Below are 23,622 nucleotides of genomic sequence, written 5' to 3' on the forward strand. Positions count from 1 at the left end.
CACTATAGTTCAAAAGCATCAATTCTTTGGCACTCAGCTTTCTTTATGGTCCAACTCTCACATCCATACATGACTACTGGAAAAACCATAGCTTTGCCTAGAAAGACCTTTGTTGGCAAAGTAATGCCTCTGCTTTTTAATATGCTGTCTAGGTTTGTCATAGCTTTTCTTCCAAGAAGCAAGCATCTTTTAATTTCATGGCTACAGTCACCATTAGCAGTGATTCTGGAGCCCCCAAAAATAAAATCTGTTATTGTTTCCCATCTATTTGCCATGAAGTGATGGCACTGGATGCCATGATCTTAGTTTTTTGAATGTTGAATTTTAAGCCAGCTTTTTTACTCTCTTCTTTCACTTTCATCAAGAGTCTTTTTAGTTCCTCTTCAATTTCTGCTGTAAGGGTGGTTTCATCTGCATATCTGAGCTTATTGATATTTCTCCTGGCAATCTTGATTCCAGCTTGTGTTTCATTCAACCTGGCATTTCATGTTGGTGAACCTTATTCTTTCATTTCTCGTGTTGTGAACTTACATATGCTGAATCCTGTGAGGCTTTTCTGTTAATGTGAAAACTGGAGGATTATTTTTTACATTGTATACAGAAATTATCAAATTTATTCAGAAGTAGTGAGAATAGTAAAATAAACTTCCTTGAATCCATCACTCAGCTTCACCATTTATCAACAAATGGCTAATCTCATTTCATCTATAAACCAACTAGGTCTAACAGACATCTATGGATCAGGCCACCCAACTCCAATAGAATACATATTCTTCTCAAATGAACACAAAACATTCTCCAGGATAGACTTTATATACATTAGGCCATGAAACAAGCCTCAAAATTTTAAAGAAAACTAAAGTCCAAAATTTCTTGTGAACATAATTGCAAAAATCCTCCACAACACATTATTAAACCAAATCTAGCAACACTTTTAAAAGATCATATACCATAATCAAGTGAGATTTATCTCAGTAATGTAGGGATGATTAAAATATGAAAATTAGTACAGCTCAACATATTAATGAACAAAGGACAAAAATCATGTGATCATGTAATAGGTGAAGAAAAAGGGCTTGGCGAAATCCATTACCCATTCATGATAGACAAAACTCTTAGTAAACTAGCAACACAATGCAAGATCCTTAACTTGATGAATAACATTTAAGGAAAATTTATAATTTGGTGAAAGACTAAATGTTTTCCCTTTGAAATTAGGAACAAGTTAAGATGTCCACTCTTGCTATATTTAACACTGTTGTTGTCATTGTTCAGTTGCTCAGTCATGTCCAAGTCTTTGTGACCCCATGGGCTGTAGCCAGAGGCTCCTCTGTCCATGGAATTTCCCAGGCAAGAATACTGGAGTGGATTGCCATTTCCTTTTCCAGGAGATCTTCCTGACCCAGGGATTGAACCCATGTCTCCTGCGTCTTTGCATTGGCATGCAGATTCTTTACCACTGAGTCATGGGGGGAAGCCCATTTAACACTGTACTGGCAGCCAATGCAGTAAAGCAAAAAAAAAAAAAAAAAAAAGGAATTATAGGCATTTAGATTGGAAAGAAAGAAGTAATACTGTCTTTATTTGCTGATGATACAATATTTTATATAGAAAATCCTAAAGAATCTACTAAAAAGGTTTAGTTCAGTTCAGTCACTCAGTCATGTCTAACTCTTTGCAACCCCATGGACTGTAGCACACCAGGCCTCCCTGTCCATCGCCAACTCCCGGAGTTTACTCAAACTCATGTCCATTGAGTCAGTGATGCCATCCAACCATCTCATCCTCTGTTGTCTCCTTCTCCTCCAGCCTTCAATCTTCCCAGCATCAGTGTCTTTTCAAATGAGTTAGCTCTTCAGTGTCTTTTCAAATGAGTCAGCTCTTTTCCTCAGGTGGCCAAAGTATTTGAGTTTCAGCTTCAGCATCAGTCCTTCCAGTGAATATTCAGGACTGATTTCCTTGAGGATGGACTGGTTGGATCTCCTTGCAGTCCAAGAGACTCTTGAGAGTTTTCTCCAACACCACAGTTTAAAAGCATCAATTCTCCAGTGCTCGGCTTTCGTTATGATCCAACTCTCACATCCGTACATGACTACTGAAAAAACATAGCTTTGACTAGACAGACATTTGTTGGCAAAGTAATGTCTCTGCTTTTTAATATGCTGTCTAGGTTGGTCATAACTTTTCTTCCAAGGAGCAAGCATCTTTTAATACTAAAAATGTATTGGAACTAATAAACCAGCACAGCAAGGTTACGAGATACAAGATCAATATTAAAAAATAAGTTGTATTTCTTTACACTTCAATGAAAAATCTGCAAAGAAAATTAGGAAAGCTTTCATTCATGATAACATAAAAAGAATGAAATAACTTGGGATAAATTTAACAAAAATGGCATAAGACTTGGACACTGAAAACTGAAAAAATGTATTGTAAAAAACTATAAAAATGTGAAAAATATATTGTAAAAAATTGTAAAGTGAAAAATGTAAAAATTGTTACTGGGATAATTTTTAAATATCTAAATAAATGGATAAACATATAATATTTATAGATTGAAAGAGCCACTTACTTTTAAGGCTCTTCCAAATTTATCTATAGATCTAATTAAATCCCTATCAAAATCCCAACTGTCTTTTTTGCATAAATTGACAAGCTGATCCTAAAATACAGATGAAATTGCATAGGTCCCCTAATAGACAAATGAATCTTGGGGAAAAAGAAAAAACAAAGTTTGAGAACTCACACTTCAATTTCAAAACTTACCACAAAGCTACAGTAATCATGAAAGAGTGGTACCAGCATAAGGTTAGATATGTAGATCAACGGAAAACAATTGAGAGTCCAGAAATAAACCTATGTATCTATGGAGACTCGACTTTTTATTGAAGTATAGTTGATTTACAATATTAAGATATGTTAATTTCAGTATAGCGATTCAGTGTTTTTGCATAGTATACTCCATTATAGGTTATCACAAATATTGGGCATAATTTCCTGTTGTTGTTGTGTTAAGTCACCAAGTTGTATCCAATGTTTTGTGACCCCAGGGACTGTAGCACACCAGGCTTCCCTGTCCTTCAAAATCTCCTGAGGTTTTCCCTAGCTAATGTCCATTGAGTCAGTGATGCCATCCAACCATCTCATCCTGTGTCATCCCCTTCTTCTCCTGCCTTCAATCCTTCCCAGCATCAGGGTCTTTTCTAATGAGTTGGCTCTTCTCATCAGCTGGCTAAACTATTGGAGATTCAGCTTCAGCCTCAGTCCTTCCAATGAATATTCAGGACTGATTTCCTTTAAGATTGACTGGTTTGATTTTCTTGCAGTCCAAGGGACTCTCAAGAGTCTTCTCCAACACCACAGTTTAAAAGCATCAATTCTTCGGTGCTCAGCTTTCGTTATGGTCCAACTCTCACATCCATACATAACTACTGGAAAAACCATAGCTTTGGCTATACAGGCCTTTGTCAGCAAAGTAATGTCTCTGCTTTTTAATATGCTGTCTGGGTTGGTCATAGCTTTTCTCCAAGGGGCAAGCATCTTTTAATTTTGGGGCTGCAGTCACCATCTGCAGTGATTTTGGAGCCCAGGAAAATAAAGTCTGTCACTGTTTCCATTGTTCCCCCATCTTTTTGCCATGAAGTGATGGTACTGGATGCCATGATCTTAGTTTTTGTAATATTTAGTTTTAATCTGGCTTTTTCACTCTCCTTCTTCACCCTCAATCAAGAGGTTCTTTAGTTCCTCCTTACTTTCTGCCATTAGAGTGGTATACAGTAAATCTTTGTTGCTTATCTGTGTATCTTATGTATCATAGTTTTTATCTGTTAATCCCATTTATCCCCCTTCCCTTCTCTTTCCCTTTTGATAACTTTAAGCTAGTTTTCTATGAGTGAATCTGTTTCTATTTTGTAAATACAATCATTTGTGTCATATTTTATATTCCACATATAAGTGATAAATGGTATTTGTCTTTGTCTGATTTACTTCATTTAGTACGATAATCTCTGGGTTCATCCATGTTGCTGCAAATGGCATTATTTCATTCTTTTTTACAGCTGAGAAATATTACATGAGCCTGGTGCTGAGAAAGATTGAAGGCAAAAGGAGAAAGGGGCGACAGAGGATCAGATGGTTAGATGGCATTACCAACTCAATGGACATGAGTTTGAGCAAATTCTAGGAAGTAGTGGAGGACAAAGGAGCCTGGTGTGCTACAGTCCATGGGTCCCAAAGAGTCAGATATGATTTAGTGACTGAATAGCAACAATATTGCATGGTATATATGTACCACATCTTTTTTATCCATTCATCTGTCGATGGACATTTGGGTTGTTTCCATGCCTTGGGTTTTGTAAATAGTGCTGCAAAGAACATTGCGGCGCATGTATCTTTTAAAATTAGAGTTTTCATCTTTTCTCGATATATCCCCCAAAATGGGGTTGCTAGATCATATGGTAGCTCTATTTTAGTTTTTTAAAGGAACTTCCAAACTGTTTTCTATAGTGGCTGCACCAATTTACATTCCCACCAACAGTGTAAGAAGTGACCGTTTGACTTTTCACAAATGTCCCAAGACCAATTAATGGGGAAAGAATACTGGAACAACTGGATACCCACATGCAGAAGAAAGAGATTGACCCTTCTTCATACCATACTAAAAGTAGATCAAAGATATAAATGTAAGAGCTAAAACTATGAAACCCTTAGAAGAAAATACAGGAGTAAATGTTTGTAACCTTGGATTACACAATAGTTTCTTAGGTATGACATCAAAAGCAACAAGCAACAAAAGATAAAAGATTGGAGTTCATCACAATTAAAAACTTCTGTGCCTCAAAGACACCAACCCGAGAGTGAAAAGACAACTCATGGAATAGGAGAAAATAATTACAAATCATATATCTGATGAAAAGAATAGTATCCAGAACATATAAAGGACTTTTACAGCTGAATAATAAAAAGGCAAATAATCCAACTAAAAAATAATAATCCTGGGTCCTTTAGTATTTGTATAGACATTTCTCCAAAGATGATGTACAAAGAAGTGACCAAAAAGCACATGAAAAGATGCTGAACATTATTAGCTTTGAAAAGGAAAGGATTAGTTACTCAGTTGTGTCCAACTCTTTGAGGCTCCATGGACTGTAGCTCACCAGACTCCTCTGTCTATGGGATTCTCCAGGCAAGAATACTGGAGTGGGATGTCATTTCCTCCTCCAGGGGATCTTCCCCACCCAGGTATCAAACCTGCTCTCCCACATTGCAGGCAGATTCCTTACCATTTGAGCCACCAGGGAAGCCCATTAGCTATTGGGGGAATGCAAATCAAAATCACTGGTGACTTAGATGGTAAAGAATCTGCCTGCAATGCAGGAGACTTGGGTTCAGTCCCTGGGTGGGGAAGATCCCTTGGTGAAGGGAATGGCTACCCACTCCAGTATTCTTGCCTGGGGAATTCTATGGACAGAGGAGCCTGGCGGGCTACAGTCCATGGAGTCGCAAAGAGTCAGACACGACTGAGTGACTAACACTTGCACTTTTTCAGAATAGCTATAATCAGCAAGGCAGATAATAACAAACATTGGTGAGGACGTAGAGAAATTGGAAGTCTCATAAACTCTGATGGGAAAGAGTTACATCCAGTCTGAGATAACAGTTTGGCCATTCCTCAGAACATTAAAAATGGAGTTACCCTGTGACTCAGCAATTCCTTCTAGGCATATACTCAAGAAAGATGAAAATATAGGTCCACACAAAGACTTGTATGTGAATGTTCACAGCAGCACTATTCCTAATAGCCCCAAATTGGAAGCTATTTAAATGTTCACCAATTAGTGAATGAATAAACAAAATGTAGTATATCCATATAATTGGAATCAGTTCAGTTCAGTTCAGTTCAGTCGCTCAGTCGTGTCCGACTCTTGGCGACCCCATGAATAGCACGCCAATTGGAATGCTAGTCAGCAATTAAAAGAAGTGAACTACTCATACATGATACAACATGGATAAAACTCAAAGTATTATGATAAATTAAAGAAGGCAAGCAAAAAAACACTTACATGATTTAATTTATATGAAATATCTAGGAAAGGCCTATTTGTAGGGCAGAAAGCACATTAGCGACTCTGGACTCCAACTTTGGGTGTTCCACTAAACAAGTCAGAAAGTGCCTCACCTTTGACGACCCAGCATCAGAAGTCACACAGCATTTTATGGCATAATCAGAGTCAAAGCCCACCCGGAATCAAGGAGAGGGAAAATTTGGCCTACCTCTGGTGGGAGGAATGTCAAAGAATTTTGGAACCATATTTTAAAACTGCCACATAAACTCACAACCTATTTCTCAAAAGCAACAAAGGAAGCCAGAAGACACTGAAGTCACATCTTGAATGTGTTGCAAGAAAATCACTATTAACCTAGAAAGGATCACTATTTTATTGGCTATTTATCCCAATATTCAAGGGATATATAATTTGTATTCAAATTTTTAAGTTTATTTACGACTTCGCTGGGTTTTCGGTGCTTTGCTCTGGCTTTCTCTAATTGAGGCAAGCCGGGGCTACTCTTTGTGGTTGTACATGGGCTTCTCATTGTGGTGGCTTCTCTTCTTGCAGAGTGCAGGCTTTAGTAGTTGTGGTACACAGGTTGTGGACATGTGTGGTACACGTGTTGCCCTGCAGCATGTGGAATCTTGCCAGACCAGGGAGAGAACCCATGTCCCCTGCATTGGCAGGCAGATTCTTAACCACTGGACCTCCAGGGAAGTTTAGTATCAGAGAAAAGTAAAGACCCACCAGTACTTATAGGCTAGCACAACCTTAGTTGTCAACCTGACCAGGACAGTATAAGAAAGGAAAATTAAAGTTACAGACCAGTTGTATTACAAACATGGATTCAAAAAAATCCTAAACAAAAGTTAATAAACCCAGTGGCACAATATATAAAAATGATTGTAAATATATTATGATCTAACTGATTTATCTGAGGAGTACTAGATGAATTTAGTGCTTTTGAACTTGGTGTTGGAGAAGGCTCTTGAGAGCCCCTTGGACTGCAAGGAGATCCAACCAGTCCATCCTAAAGGAGATCAGTCCTGAATATTCATGGGAAGGACTGATGCTAAAGCTGAAACTCCAATACTTTGGCCACCTAATGTGAAGAACTGACTCATTGGAAAAGACTTTTATGCTGGGAAAGATTGAGGGCAAGAGGAGAAGGGGACGACAGAGGATGAGATGGTTGGATGGCATCACCAACTTGATGGACATGAGTTTGAGCAAGCTTTGGGATATAGTGAAGGACAGGGAAGCCTGGCGTGCTGCAGTCCATGGGGTCGCAAAGAGTTGGACGCAACTGAGCGACTGAACAACAAGATGAATTTAACTTTAGAAAATCAAATATGGTAATATACTACAGTAACACATAAGAAGGTAAAATATCATTTGATAATCTCAATAGTTTCATACAAATATTTGTGAAAATTCAAAATCTGTTCATAATAAAAAGTCATAGGAAACTGGGATTGCAAGTGACAGCCTAATCCTGATAAAGCTCTACAGAAAATCCATAGTCACCATCATACTTGGTGGTGAAACTCAGAAATCCTTGTTTAAGATCAAGATAAGAAACAGTTAACAGGTATCACCACCTTTATTTAATATTCTACTAGAAATTCTAACCAATATCCTTAGGAGAAAAAGATAAAGTTTTAAGGTTGGAAAAGAATAAACAAAACTGTTATTATTTGTGTGTGTGCTAAGTCACTCAGTCATTTTCCACTCTTTGCGACCCCATGGACCATATTCCCACCAGGCTCCTCTGTCCATGGGATTCTCCAGGCAAGAACACTGGAGTGGGTTGCCATTTCCTCCTCTAGGGGATCTTTGCGACCAAGGGATCAAACCCATGTCTCTTATGTCTGTCTCCTGCATTGGCAGGCGGATTCTTTACCACTAGAGCCATCTTGGAAGCCCCAGTTATTATTTGAAGATTAAGTAAATGAATGATTTTACTAATGATCAGTCAGTTCAGTCGCTCAGTCGTGTCCGACTCTTTGCGACCCCATGAATTGCAGCATGCCAGGCCTCCCTGTCCATCACCATCTCCCGGAGTTCACTCAGACTCACGTCCATCGAATCAGTGATGCCATCCAGCCATCTCATCCTCTGTCGTCCCCTTCTCCTCCTGCCCCCAATCCCTCCCAGAATCAGAGTCTTTTCCAATGAGTCAACTCTTCGCATGAGGTGGCCAAAGTACTGGAGTTTCAGCTTTAGCATCATTCCTTCCAAAGAAATCCCAGGGCTGATCTCTTTCAGAATGGACTGGTTGGATACTAATGATAGTGGGAGCTATATTTGTCACTGTTGGAGAGGGTATGACTATGACCATGTGAAGTCCCTCAGTCATGTCCGACTCTTTGCAACACCATGGACTGTAATTGACCAGGCTCCTCTGTCCATGGGATTTTACAGGCAAGAGTACTGGAGTGGGTGGCCATTTCCTTCTCCAGGGGATCTCCCGACTGAGGAATCAAACCCGGGTCTCCCACATTGCAGGCAGACATTTTACCGCCTGCACCACCAGGGAAGCCACCAGGGAGAGGGTAATTATAAACAAAAAGAAAAGGCCAGAATAAATCATGTGATACTGGATTAGAGTTGGAGACATTACTATAGGTTCATGTTTGCCTATAGAGACAGATGGATACATACAGAAATAATTACATATGTGTGCATATATTTGAATTAGTGTATTTCCTCCTAAGAGATCCTGGGAACAGTGACACCCCAGTAGCAATGAGCACACCCAGATCTTGGTTTCTTTCTTTTTTTTTTTTTTCAGATCTTGGTTTCTAATTACCATTCTCTAGTGAAAGGATTTGATTTGATTTAGGACATACCTGAATGGTCTAGTGGTTTTCCCTACTTTCTTCAATTTAAGTCTGAATTTGGCAATAAGGAGCTCATGATCTGAGCCACAGTCAGCTCCCGGTCTTGTTTTTGCTGACTGTGTAGAGCTTATCCATCTTTGGCTGCAATGAATATAATCAATCTGATTTCGGTGTTGACCATCTGGTGATGTCCATGTGTAGAGTCTTCTCTTGTGTTGTTGGAAGAGGGTATTTGCTATGACCAGTGCATTTTCTTGGCAAAACTCTATTAGTCTTTGCCCTGCTTCATTCCGTATTCCAAGGCCAAATTTTCCTGTTACTCCAGGTGTTTCTTGACTTCCTACTTTTGCATTCCAGTCCCCTATAATGAAAAGGACATCTTTTTTGGGTGTTAGTTCTAAAAGGTCTTGGAGGTCTTCATACAACCATTCAACTTCAGCTTCTTCAGTGTTACTGGTTGGGGAATAGACTTGGATTACTGTGATATTGAATGGTTTGCCTTGGAAACAAACAGAGATCATTCTGTCGTTTTTGAGATTGCATCCAAGTACTGCATTTCGGACTCTTTTGTTGACCATGATGGCTACTCCATTTCTTCTGAGGGATTCCTGCCCGCAGTAGTAGATATAATGGTCATCTGAGTTAAATTCACCCATTCCAGTCCATCTTAGTTCACTGATTCCTAGAATGTCGACATTCACTCTTGCCATCTCTTGTTTGACCACTTCCAATTTGCCTTGATTCATGGACCTGACATTCCAGGTTCCTATGCAATATTGCTCTTTACAGCATCGGACCTTGCTTCTATCACCAGTCACATCCACAGCTGGGTATTGTTTTTGCTTTGGCTCCATCCCTTCATTCTTTCTGGAGTTATTTCTCCACTGATCTCCAGTAGCATATTGGGCACCTACTGACCTGGGGAGTTCCTCTTTCAGTATCCTATCATTTTGCCTTTTCATACTGTTCATGGAGTTCTCAAGGCAAGAATACTGAAGTGGTTTGCCATTCCCTTCTCCAGTGGACCACATTCTGTCAGCCCTCTCCACCATGACCCGCCTGTCTTGGGTGTCCCCACGGGCATGGCTTAGTTTCATTGAGTTAGACAAGGCTGTGGTCCTAGTGTGATTAGATTGACTAGTTTTCTGTGATTATGGTTTCAGTTTGTCTGCCCTCTGATGCCCTCTTGCAACACCTACTGTCTTACTTGGGTTTCTTTTACCTTGGACATGGGGTATCTCTTCACGGCTGCTCCAGCAAAGCTATTTCAAATCCTGAAAGATGATTCTGTGAAAGTGCTGCACTCAATATGCCAGCCAATTTGGAAAACTCAGCAGTGGCCACAGGACTGGAAAAGGTCAGTTTTCATTCCAATCCCAAAGAAAGGCAATGCCAAAGAATGCTCAATCTACTGCACAATTGCACTCATCTCATATGCTAGTAAAGTAATGCTCAAAATTCTCCAAGCCAGGCTTCAACAATACGTGAACCATGAACTTCCAGATGTTCGAGCTGGTTTTAGAAAAGGCAGAGGAACCAGAGATCAAATTGCCAACATTTACTGGATCATCGAAAAAGCAAGAGAGTTTCAGAAAAACATCTATTTCTGCTTTATTGACTATGCCAAAGCCTTTGACTGTGTGGATCACAATAAACTGTGGAAAATTCTGAAAGAGATGGGAATACCAGACCACCTGACCTGCCTCTTGAGAAACCTATATTCAAGTCAGGAAGCAACAGTTAGAACTGGACATGGACCAACAGACTGTTTCCAAATAGGAAAAGAAGTACGTCAAGGCTGTATATTGTCACCCTGCTTATTTAACTTATATGCAGGATACATCATGAGAAACACTGGGCTGGAAGAAGCACAAGCTGGAATCAAGATTGCTGGGAGAAATATCGATAACCTCAGATATGCAGATGACACCTCCCTTATGGCAGAAAATGAAGAGGAACTAAAAAGCCTCTTGATGAAAATGAAAGAGGAGAGTGAAAAAGTTGGCTTAAAGCTCAACATTCAGAGAATGAAGATCATGGGATCTGGTGCCATCACTTCATGGGAAACAGATGGGGAAACTTTGTAAACAGTGTCAGACTTTATTTTGGGGGGCTCCAAAATCACTGCAGATGGTGACTGCTGTCATGAAATTGAAAGACGCTTACTCCTTGGGAGAAAAGTTATGACCAACCTAGATAGCATATTGAAAAGCAGAGATATTTCTTTGCCAACAAAGGTCCGTCTAGTCAAGGCTATGGTTTTTCCTGTGGTCATGTATGGATGTGAGAGTTGGACTGCGAAGAAAGCTGAGCGCCAAAGAATTGATGCTTTTGAACTGTGGTGTTGGAGAAGACTCTTGAGAGTCCCTTGGACTGCAAGGAGATCCAACCAGTCCATTCTGAAGGAGATCAGCCCTGGATTTCCTTGGAAGGAATGATGCTAAAGCTGAAACTCCAGTACTTTGGCCACCTGGTGTGAAGAGTTGACTCATTGGAAAAGACTCTGATGCTGGGAGGGATTGGGGGCAGGAGGAAAAAGGGACGACAGAGGATGAGATGGCTGGATGGCATCACTGACTCAATGGACGTGAGTCTGTGTGAAATCCGGGAGTTGGCGATGGACAGGGAGGCCTGGCATGCTGCAATTCATGGGGTTGCAAAGAGTCGGACATGACTGAGCTACTGAACTGAACTGAACTGAGTGAAAGGAACCAAAGCCCTTTGGGGAACCGATGATTCAAGGGTTGGGCCAGGGAAGATACAAGATGAGCCTGGAGCATCTTGTGGTTTCAGAAAGGAAGAAAGTGCTCAAAAAATGAAAGAATGAGAATAATGTCAAGTGAATACAGGAGCTTCTAATGGCCAAACCAGAAGAATATAACCAATCAAATAAATAAAGTAGTGGTAAAGTATACCTTAAATTATAAAATAAATATGCATGAGTCTATATTGATGATAATAAATAATTCAAAAATAAATAAATGGAAGGGTAGGGGCAAATCTCACATAAAAATTCCAAATCAATTATGTAGCTCTGTGATCTATTTTTCTGAATTTTTGTGCAAGGTTAGGTCTGCATCTAGATTATTTTTCCTCCCCTCCTTTCTCCTCCTCTTCTTCTTCCTGCATGTGGATGTCTACTTGTTCCAGCCTCATTTGTTGAAAAAACCATCTTTACTCCATTTGATTGTCTTTGCTTCTTTGTCAAAGATCAATGGACTGTACTTGTGTGGATCTAATTCTGGGTTCTCTTTTCTATTCCAAAAGGAAGTTTTTAAAATGGCACTTCATTATGTACTGGTACACAGGGGGAGATGTTGTCGTCATTAGATAGGACCTGATTTTAACAGGAGAAAATATGGTCATATATGCATCTAGGTTGGTAGACTTGAGGGTGGGAGGATGAGGAATTTCTTTTCTGAATGTGTCTCTCTTCTCAGTGAAAAAAAGAAACACCTGAGCATGAGGATCAGGAAGCGAAAAGTAGCTGAGTAAGTGGGAAGATTAATTTCTAGGAAAACATAATAGTATATCTAGGTAGTTTGGGCATCTGTTTGAGATTTTTTATCATTAATTTATCATTAATAATGATATTACATTAATTAATATATAATTATATTTAGTGCTTTTGAACTATGGTGTTGGAGAAGACTCTTGAGAGTCCCTTGGACTGCAAGGAGATCCAACCAGTCCATCCTAAAGGAAATCAGTCCTGAATGTTCATTGGAAGGACTGATGCTGAAGCTGAAACTCCAATACTTTGGCCACCTGATGTGAAGAGCTGACTCATTGGAAAAGACTCTGATGCTGGGAAAGATTGAAGGCAGGAGTGGGGATGACAGAGGATGAGATAGTTGGATGGCATCACTGACGCAATGGACATGAGTTTGAGTAAACTCTGGGAGTTGGTGATGAACAGGGAGGCCTGGCATGCTTCAGTTCATGGTGCCACAAAGAGTCAGACGCAACTGAGTGACTGAACTGAACTGAATATATATAATTGATTAATTTAATTAAATAATTAATTAATTAAATCACACAGAGCTGTGTGATTTTTCTCCTACATCATTCTGCTGCTTAGGAGCAGGCAAGGAATAGGTTGTCAGTTGGCTTTTCCCAAATGAGTGTGTGTAAGATAAGCCTGCAAATAGAAGTTTTTTTGTTTGTTTGTTTGTTTTTTTAATCCTCATATCACACAACCTCAGTATAGAGCCTGGTTGATAAGTTCAGGGTGCTTAATGATGCTCCCATGTTATCACTTTTCTATTCTTCATCTCTTTTGGAAAGCTCAGGCAGTCATATGATGCCAGCTGCCACCCTTGCTTAATGCTCTAATCAACTGTCCCCCTGGTCCTGCCTGCTCATCCAGTGAAGGTTTTATCACTTGAACCACTATTTTCTTCTCCACTATTGGGAACTCAGTGCCCAAATTGTGCAAAAGACTGAGGGGAAGCAGTGTCCTCAGCAGACATCCAGATTTCAAGTACTAGTGTCAGAAGATACAAGGAATTCTTCCTGAAGCAACTAAAATAATTTTAAATAAGTGAATTTTAAATAATTTAAAATAAATGAGCCTTTAGTGAAAAACCTAAGTAGCTATCTGAGCAATTTAACCAAAAGAACACATATTTTGAGCTCTATCTAGGCTTAAACCCCTATACTGTAGATACAAGGCAGCTTTTATTTTCTGGAGACAGGCCACATTTTGCTTCTTGATCCTAATTGTCTTAGTGCTCAACCTTATATCTCATTTATACTTTCAGATTATATTTAAGAATCAAGCAAGCCGGCCATATAACATCTACCCTCATGGAATCACTGATGTCAGTCCTTTGCACTCAGGGAGATTTCCAAAAGGTAAGCTTTACCTCAATTTTCTAGGTCTTACTTACCTGTAAATACAGATGAGGACAGAGTCTCAACAACAACTACAATCATGCACATGTATTACCCCATCCTTAATTCTCATAACTTTTATTTTATTTAAAAATATGCCTTCATTTTACCTTCACTTTTTTATTTGTAGAATAATTATTAATTTTTTATTATAAATTATGTATTTGTAAAATAATTATTTAATTATTTTATAAATTATTTATTTGCTTGGCTGTGCTGAGTCTTCATTGCTCCCTGCAGGCTTTCTCTAGTTGCAGAGAGTGAGCTACTCTAGTTGTGGTGTGTGGGCTTCTCACTGCAGTGGCTTCTCTTGTTGCAGAGCATGGGCTCTAGGGCATATGGGCTCAGGGGCTTAGTTGCTCCATGGCATGTGGAATCTTCCAGGGACCAGGGATCGAATCTGTGTTCCCTGCATTGGCAGGTGGATTCTTAACCACTGGACCACCAGGAAAGTCCTTGCCTTCACTTTGGAAGGATAATTTTGCTGGACATAGAATTCTGGGTTGGAAAGCCTTCATTTTTAAGCATTTCTGCTTTAGATTTTTGGCAGTTACCTCTGTATCTCAAAAAAGTCATTTATTTGCTACGCCTTTGTTTAACAACTTTATATATTTATATAAAGTTATTTATATAAATATATATTTATAGTTTGGAGAAGGAAATGGCAACCCACTCCAGTGTTCTTGCCTGGAGAATCACAGGGACGGGGAAGCCTGGTGGGCGGCCGTCTGTGGGGTCGCACAGAGTCAGACACAACTGAAGTGACTTAGTAGTAGTAGTAGTATATTTATAGTTACAACATTATATATTTAATTTTGTGTTAAATAAGGATTTAGCATTACACCTCTTCCTATTCCAGTTGTTTTAGACTTTTATCACTGTTTTAGTTCCTCAATTGGCAGAATTTTAAAAATATGCTAAATACCTACTTTTTATATCATTATGATACTATACTAAGAGTACTAACAACTGTTCCCTTTGCCATTTCCTCTCATCTGTTCTTCCATTTCTCAACTGCTGCCAGCCATACCTTTACTTTATAGTATCGTAAAGTTTAAAAATAAAATAAAATTTAAAAAAAAAACAGAAAACTAAAAAAAAAAAAAAAAACTAAAGCTGATAACATTTACATATTGTTCTTTAATTTTAAATAACTCCTTGCTTTTTCTATATATTTATTTTAAACTTTAAAAGTCAAAAACCAGCATTTATATTATTGTAGTATGTATTTTTTATTATAAGAATATGAGGTTACTGAAGAACTAGGTGGTGTGCTATGGTTATTCTTTTGTCTACAGTTCCAATGATTTTACTGTTACAGTCAAATGCATTATCCTTCTTTATTCTCTACCAGTAGTTCAAAATCATGGTGAGTTTTAGCTTGCAGTATATTGAAGTGAAGTGAAGTTTCTCAGTCGTGTCTGACTCTTTGCAACCCCATGGACTGTAGCCTACCAGGCTCCTCCGTCTATGGGATTTTCCAGGCAAGAGTACTGGGGTGGGTTGCCATTTCCTTCTCCAGAGGATCTTCCTGACCCAGGGATCGAACCGAGGTCTCCCACATTGTAGGCAAACACTTTACTGACTGAGTCACCAGGCAAGTCTCAATATATGCAGTATATTAAGACCATGCTAATCTTATATATTTTGTGTTTGTATTCCTGAAGAAAGACTTTCTTTTATCAAGAGAAGAAACATATGACTTTTCACCATATCCCTTAGGTCTTCCAGCTTCTTAATCATGCTATTTATTAGTATCTGATCCTTTTTTCTTCTAAAGATGTTCTTGTTGTTCTCCAGCTTACTGTTCTAATATGGATGATATGCTTGCTAGGCCTGCTACAAAGCTGCCATCTCTGGATTTCTTTACTTGGACTTACAGGCTAGTGCCATTACCTCTCTTATCTTGTACATTTCTGGATTGTTATTGTTATTTCATTTGTTTTTCTGGAAGTATATCTTCAATATACTTCTGAGTGCATTTAGTATATAGGAGATAAACTCTATGAGTCCTTCAGTATAATATGATGGATAGCTAGGATGGATATAAATAACTTTTAATCCTCTGTTTTCTAATCCTCATGGTTGCTGGTCAAAATTCAAATGAAAAATTGATTTGCATTCCTTTATGGGAGAAGGGCACAGAAACAGAATTCTGGGTAGATATTGAATGTGTACCCTGAAATTTGGGGGCATCCGCAAATCCAGTTCCTAGTAACTTGCTTTTTATGTGGAGAACTCTGCAGAAGAGAGGGTAAGAGTGAGGCAGCTTGCTCTTCCTGTTTGACCTCCCAAGGATGCATGTGTTTTTGTTTTTTTTTTTCTGTAAGTAGATATGGCTGCAAGTAGCTGGCTTGGTCTCTTTTTGAAGATACCTTGTCTGAGAAGGCAGTGTGAGGGAAGCCAAAAATAATAGGCTTTTGGATATATCACTGGGTGTAACCAGAGCTGGTTGGGGAGAGGAGGGATACAAAAGAATAGCTGAAATAGTCCTCTCTCATGGCATGGAAGTGCCCAGTGCTGGGGTCCTGATGGTCACTCCAAGAAAAGGATATGCCTCCCGTAAGAGAAGACCATCATTCGGGCACCTGGCACACAAAAAGCATTGGTGACCAAACTGTAGACAAAGTACTCACACAGCAGGATATATTAAGAAACAATCTATTTTCCCTTTCCTCTATTACACACCTACCCTCACTCCCTATTATGTATGCGTAGGGAATGGTTATAGACTAGATACTCAGGTATTAAGCATATTCAAAAGTGAGTTTTGATTATGAAAATCAGGCAGTCCTTGTTCTGAGGACCCATTAGCCCAATAGTTCAGGTCAGTCATTCAGTCGTGTCTGACTCTTTGTGACCCCATGAATCGCAGCACGCCAGGCCTCCCTGTCCATCACCAACTCCTGGAGTTCACTCAGACTCATGTGCATCAAGTCAGTGTCCATCTCATCCTCTGTCATCCCCTTCTCCTGCCCCCAATCCCTCCCAGAATCAGAGTCTTTTCCAATGAGTCAACTCTTCACATCAGGTAGCCAAAGTACTGGAGTTTCAGCTTCAGCATCAGTCCTTCCAATGAACATTCAGGACTGATCTCCTTTAGGATGGACTGGTTGGATCTCCTTGCAGTCCAAGGTACTCTCAAGAGTCTTCTCCAACACCACAGTTCAAAAGCATCAATTCTTCTGTGCTCAGCCTTCTTTATAGTCCAACTCTCACATACATATATGACCACTGGAAAAACCATAGCCTTGACTAGACGGACCTTTGTTGACAGTAGCCCAACAGCATATTTCAATTACTGCTTCCATTCCTCACAGACACCAGATGCCACAAGTCTTGATACCACATGTAAGTTAAAACTTCATTGCCCAGTCCTGTGGCATCAATTCAGGCCAGTCTGGCTTTGATGTGTCTTTCTTTTTTTGGCACTTGAGTTTTTTTTTTTTCCTTCTTGATGCATTTTCAGTTATACATTTAAAATCTTTCAAAATATCATCTATTATTTATTTGTATTTGTCAGAGTGGGGAGACCTGCCCATTTCAACTCAAACTAACATGCTAGCAGAAATCTCCTGTACCTATTTTTATTATAAAAAGTTGCATGAATCTTAAACTTATAAGAGGTGGCAAATTCAGTTTTCACTTACTGGGAAACTTCATATGTATGTATAAATTGGTAGAGCCATTGCAATAATGACATAATCACCAATATATGCCTTGTTATACTTCTAATCAAGCTATTTTGGGGTTGGGTGTGGGTAGGTGTGAAACATTTGAAAGACATGCCAATTCTGCCAGGAGAAGTGTTCAAGTATAAATGGACAGTGACTGTAGAAGATGGGCCAACTAAATCAGATCCTCGGTGTCTGACCCGATATTACTCGAGTTTCATTAACTTAGAGAAAGATCTAGCTTCAGGACTCATTGGCCCCCTCCTCATCTGCTACAAAGAATCTGTAGATCAAAGAGGAAACCAGGTGAGTTCATCTTTTTCCAAGTGCTGAGTCTGAAGCTGAAATGGAATGAAGAGGCTTATGCATTTCCAAATAATATCTCCTATATTCTGCTCTCAGTGGATGTCAGCCTAAAGCCTACAGAAAATATAGGAGTCTGCAATATTGAGCAGTAAAAGAAGTGAGCTGGATTTATGATAGCTTTTATTGACTTTGGTGTAATAAACTTGCCTGCTGGATGGACAGGACAGCCTGGGCCCTAGATTATTTCTATAACACTCATTCTTAGCCTAAAATTTCTCTCTCAAAGTGATCTTGCCCATTTTTACATGATCAGTTACCACCTACTTTTAGATTACTTTTAGATTACCTGCAAATCTGTATGACTACCTAGATGTCTCCCCTGGATATCTCATTGTGATTGACTCAAAACACCTCTAAATGAACACACCTAGCATAGTGCATGGCATTTAGTAGTTCAACAAATATTTGTTGAATAAAACTGAAGTGAAGTGGAAGGCACTCAGTCATGTCCAACTGTTTGTGACCACATGGATTTCATGGAATTCTCCAGGACAGAATACTGAAGTAAGTAGCCTTTCCCTTCTCCAGGGGATCTTCCCAACCCAGGGATCGAACCCAGGTCTCATACATTGCAGGCAGATTCTTTACCAACTGAGCTATCAGGGAAGCCTGAGTAAAATTGAGGAAATGTATAAAATATTTCAGAATATGCTTAGAATTTGGACCACTTCTGCTGTTTTTGAAAAATAAACTTAAATACTCTGAATTTAATAAGCTTCAGTTCAGTTCAGTCGCTCAGTCATGTCTGACTCTTTGTGACCCCATGGATTGCAGCATGCCAGGCCTCCTGTCCATCAACAACTCCTGGAGCTTACTCAAACTCACGTCCATCGAGTCGGTGATGCCATCCAACCATCTCATCCTCTGTCGTCCCCTTCTCCTCTCACCTTCAATCTTTCCCAGCATCAGGGTCTTTTCAAATGAGTCAGTTCTTCACATCAGGTGGCCAAAGTTTTGGAGTTTCAGCTTCAGCATCAGTCCCTCCAATAAATATTCAGGACTGATTTCCTTTAGGATGGACTGTTTGGATCTCCTTGCAGTCCAAGGGACTTTCAAGAGTCTTCTCCAACACCACAGTTCAAAAGCATCAATTCTCTGGCCCTCAGCTTTCTTTATGGTCCAGCTCTCACATCCATACATGACTACTGGAAGAACCATAGCTTTGACTAGATGGACTTTTGTTGGCAAAGTAATGTCTCTGCTTTTTAATATGCTGTCTAGGTTGGTCATAACTTTTCTTCCAAGTAGCAAGCATCTTTTAACAAGCTTAATTCTTCAAAATAATTCATTGCCATATTGCTGAGGCTTGACTGTATGTCTATTTGGTTATTTATGATATATAGGATTCCTTCTAGTCTGAAAAGGTCAGTCTTCATTCCAATCCCAAAGACAGGCAATGCCAAAGAATGTTCAAACTACTGCACAATTGCACTCATCTCACACACTATCAAAGTAATGCTCAAAATTCTCCAAGCAAGGCTTCAAAAGTATGTGAACTGAGAACTTCCAGATGCTCAAGCTGGATTTATAAAAGACAGAGGAACCAGAGATCAAATTGCCAACAGCCATTGGATAATAGAAAAAGCAAGAGAATCCCAGAAAAACATCTACTTCTTTTTTATTGACTATGCCAAAGCCTTTGACTGTGTGCATCACAATAAACTGTGGAAAACTCTTCAAGAGATGGGAATACCAGATCATCTTACCTCTCTCCTGAGAAATCTGTATGCAGGTCAAGAAGCAACAGTTAGAACCAGACATGGAACAATAGACTGGCTCCAAATTGAGAAAGGACTATGTCAAGGCTGTATATTGTCACCCTGCTCATTTAACTTATATGCAGAGTACATCATGAGAAACACTGGGGTGGATGAAGCATGAGATGGAATCAAAATTGCCAGGAGAAATATCAATAACGTCAGATATGCAAATGATACCACCCTAATGACAGAAAGGGAAGAAGAACTAAAGAGCCTCTTGATGAAGGTGAAAGAGGAGAGTGAAAAAGCTGGCTGAAAACTCAACATTCAAAAAACTAAGATCTTGGCATCGAGTCGTATCACTTCATGGCAAATAGATGGGGAAAAAGTAGAAACAGTGACAGACTTTATTTTCTTGGGCTCCAAAATCACAGCAGATGATGACTGCAGCCATGAAATTAAAAGACGCTTGCTCCTTGGAAGAAAGGCTATGACCAACCTAGACAGCATATTAAAAAGCAGAGACATTACTTTGCTGACAAAGGCCTGTCTAGTCAAAGCTATGGTTATTCCAGTAGTCATGTATGGATGTGAGAGCTGAACCATAAAGAAAGCTGAGCACCAGAGAATTGATGCTTTTGAACTGTGGTATTGAAGAAGACTCTTGAGAGTCCCTTAGACTGCAAGGAGATCCAACCAGTCCATCCTAATGGAAATTAGTCCTGAGTATTCATTGGAAAGACTGAGGCTGAAACTGAAACTCAAATACTCTGGCAACCTGAAGCAAAGAACTGACTCATTTGAAAAGACCCTGATGCTGGGAAAGTTTGAAGGCAGGAGGAGAAGAGGATGACAGAGGATGAGATGGTTGGATGGCATCACTGACTCTATGGACATGAGTTTGAGTGAACTCTGGGAGTTGGTGATGGACAGGGAAGCCTGACGTGCTGCAGTCCATGGGGTTGCAAAGAGTTGGACACGACTGAGCAACTGAACTGACTGACTAGTCTGAAAACATTTCATGAACTTTAATACAGATAAAACATTTGGCACACAAACCCAGAGCGGCATACATTTGGACAAGTACCTTTCCTGACTAATTTTTCCTAATTATAGTTTTCCCATCAGTTTTTGGAAGAGGACAGAAACATACCTATATTTTCCTATCTTTGCCCCTCAGCATTTTCATTTCTGTAGTAAAGGGTATACAAAATGAAATTTATACATGTTCAGATCAGATCAGATCAGTCACTCAGTCGTGTCCGACTCTTTGCGACCCCATGAATCACAGCATGCCAGGCCTCCCTGTCCATCACCAACTCCTGGAGTTCACTCAAACACGTCCATCGAAGCAGTGATGCCATCCAGCCATCTCATCCTCTGTCGTCCCCTTCTCCTCCTGCCCCCAATCCTTCCCAGCATCAGAGTCTTTTCCAATGAGTCAACTCTTCGCATGAGGTGGCCAAAGTACTGGAGTTTCAGCTTTAGCATCATTCCTTCCAAAGAAATCCCAGGGCTGATCTCCTTTAGGATGGACTGGTTAGATCTCCTTGTAGTCCAAGGGACTCTCAAGAGTCTTCTCAAACACCACAGTTCAAAAGCATCAATTCTTCGGCACTTAGCTTTCTTCACAGTCCAACTCTCACATCCATACATGACCACAGGAAAAACCATAGCCTTGACTAGATGAATCTTTGTTGGCAAAGTAATGTCCCTGCTTTTGAACACGTTAGTGAAGTTTATACATTAAATCTTAACAGATTTAATTAGCAAGTGACAGCTTGTAACTTTGGTTCAGATACAAACAGCTCCTCTCAAAAAAAAAAAAAAAAAAAAAACTTTAAACTTTGTAAACATAAAACTAAAAAGTATTAGTGTTAGTAAACATTTATGGTTCATCTTAACTTTGTTATTTAAATTTATGTTTTCTACTTTTAATTTTTTATAGTTAGCCTTGTGGAATGACATTTGCTAGATGAAGGTTTAGGAAGACATTATCTTACTTGATTTGACTAAACTGTTTAAGAAAGACCTTGAATAATCACTTGGGTCTTTAAAGAGTGAAAATCCTCTAATCTGAACATGGAGAGAATGAGACTACAGACTCCATGAAAAATATCAGCCAGCATATGACCTCGGGTCCAGAAGAAACCAAGTTTAATGGGTCCAGTCACCTCTTGCCCTGAGGACACATTTGCTTTAAATGTACATTCAATGCTCATAGCATCCACTCCCACTCCTAGGCCCTGGGACATGCCATAATAGTGACCCTTGGGGGAAAATGGCATTGATCCCGAGGATTATGGATATATCATATGCATGCCATCACTTCCATCACAGGCTGCTAATTTCTACCTGATAGTAATAGTAACATTTCTTTCTTTCAATGCATTTAATTAACAGATGATGTCAGACAAGAGAAATGTCATCCTGTTTTCTGTATTTGATGAGAATAAAAGTTGGTACCTCACAGAGAATATTCAGCGCTTCCTCCCCAATGGAGTACAGCCCCAGGATCCAGAGTTCCAAGTCTCCAATGTCATGCATAGTAAGTGATTCAGCATTTGAGTCCAAAGGGTAATGGATAAAGGGAAGTTGAAACTGCCAAAGAGATGTGCAGTTAATGCATTACTTTATAAGCCCCACAAGAATCATATTTCCTTAAAATTATTATATATGAGCATGTGCAATTTTATATAAATGCATAAATATGATCACATAATGCATATATATTTTCTTTTAGCAGGCATCAAGTATCTAGAGAAGTTTATTTTAAAGGATAAATTAAATAAGAGACACAATTTTCATTTACCCAAGCATACATACACCTTAATATGAAATATACTCAATCAGTAAATTACACATGAAATAGAAAAGGAATATGCAATTTTATATATACATATAGCTGGTAAAACAGTTGCCAGCTGTAACAGTTTAACAGTCAAATTAGTCAAGACATTGTACATGAAAAAAATGCAACATCTTTTTTCAGCTTTATTATATATATTTTAAGTGTAAAACATGATCTTTTATATATTTTTTGGCTTCCTCTTCCCTTTTATCTGCTCACCTCCTTCCATCATATACCTTTTCACTAACTATTTTGTGTTCAGGTAGCCCAGTTCAGTTCAGTTCAGTTGCTCAGTCATGTCCGACTCTTTGCAACCCCATGAATTGCAGCATGCCAGGCCTCCCTGTCCATCACCGACTCCCAGAGTTCACTCAAACTCACGTCCATCGAGTCGGTGATGCCATCCAGCCATCTCATCCTCTGTCATCCCCTTTTCCTCCTGCCCCCAATCCCTCCCAGCATCAGAGTCTTTTCCGATGAGTCAACTCTTCGCATGAGGTGGCCAAAGTACTGGAGTTTCAGCCTCAGCATCATTCCCTCCAAAGAACACCCAGGGCTGAACTCCTTTAGAATGGACTGGTTGGATCTCCTTGCAGTCCAAGGGACTCTCAGGAGTCTTCTCCAACATCACAGTTCAAAAGCATCAATTCTTCGGTGCTCAGCTTTCTTCACAGTCCAACTCTCACATCCATACATGACCACTGGAAAAACCATAGCCCCATGTTTAAACATATTTTTCCATGAATGTATAATCATATATAAACACATATATGTTGTATTAGTCTGCTAGGCTTGCCATAACAAAATCCCACAAACTGGGGATTCAACAGACGATATTTATTTTCTCAGAGTTCTAGAGACTCAAAGTCTAAGATCAAGGAGTCAACAAGATTGGTTTCTTCTTATAAGGAAAGTTGTAGAGAGACATGTGCACACAGAGAGGAAAGACCATTTACCAGCCAAGGAGGGGGACTCCGAAGAAACTTAATGATCTCATTTTAAAGAATTACCTGTCTAAAGATGTTATCTCTCAATGCAGACCCATTCAGAGGTACTAGGGATTAGAACTTCACCATAAGCATTTGGGTGGGAGCACATATGTGTATGTGTTTATACATTCACACAAGTCAGAATGGTCAAAAATATGAAAAAAATTCCAATCTCACTATAGAGAAATGGAAAATAGAATACCATCGTGATAACACTTTATACCTATCAGACTGGAAAAATTATAATACAATT

The 23,622-nt window shown here is 39.4% G+C and overlaps 1 protein-coding gene across 4 annotated transcripts in view; it reads left to right on the forward strand.

Annotated features, from left to right (window-relative positions):
• Nucleotides 1-23,622, forward strand: part of F8 (coagulation factor VIII) — a 142,168-nt gene that overhangs the window by 50,944 nt on the left and 67,602 nt on the right. For all 4 annotated transcript variants that reach the window (NM_001145508.1, XM_005227639.5, XM_024987720.2 and 1 more), the window contains 3 exon segments: nt 13,657-13,750; nt 17,555-17,769; nt 21,933-22,077. In NM_001145508.1, the coding sequence (NP_001138980.1) occupies nt 13,657-13,750; nt 17,555-17,769; nt 21,933-22,077 (454 nt within the window).

Source organism: Bos taurus, chromosome X, assembly GCF_002263795.3.
Source record: "Bos taurus isolate L1 Dominette 01449 registration number 42190680 breed Hereford chromosome X, ARS-UCD2.0, whole genome shotgun sequence".
In the NCBI taxonomy this organism is placed as follows: domain Eukaryota; kingdom Metazoa; phylum Chordata; class Mammalia; order Artiodactyla; family Bovidae; genus Bos; species Bos taurus.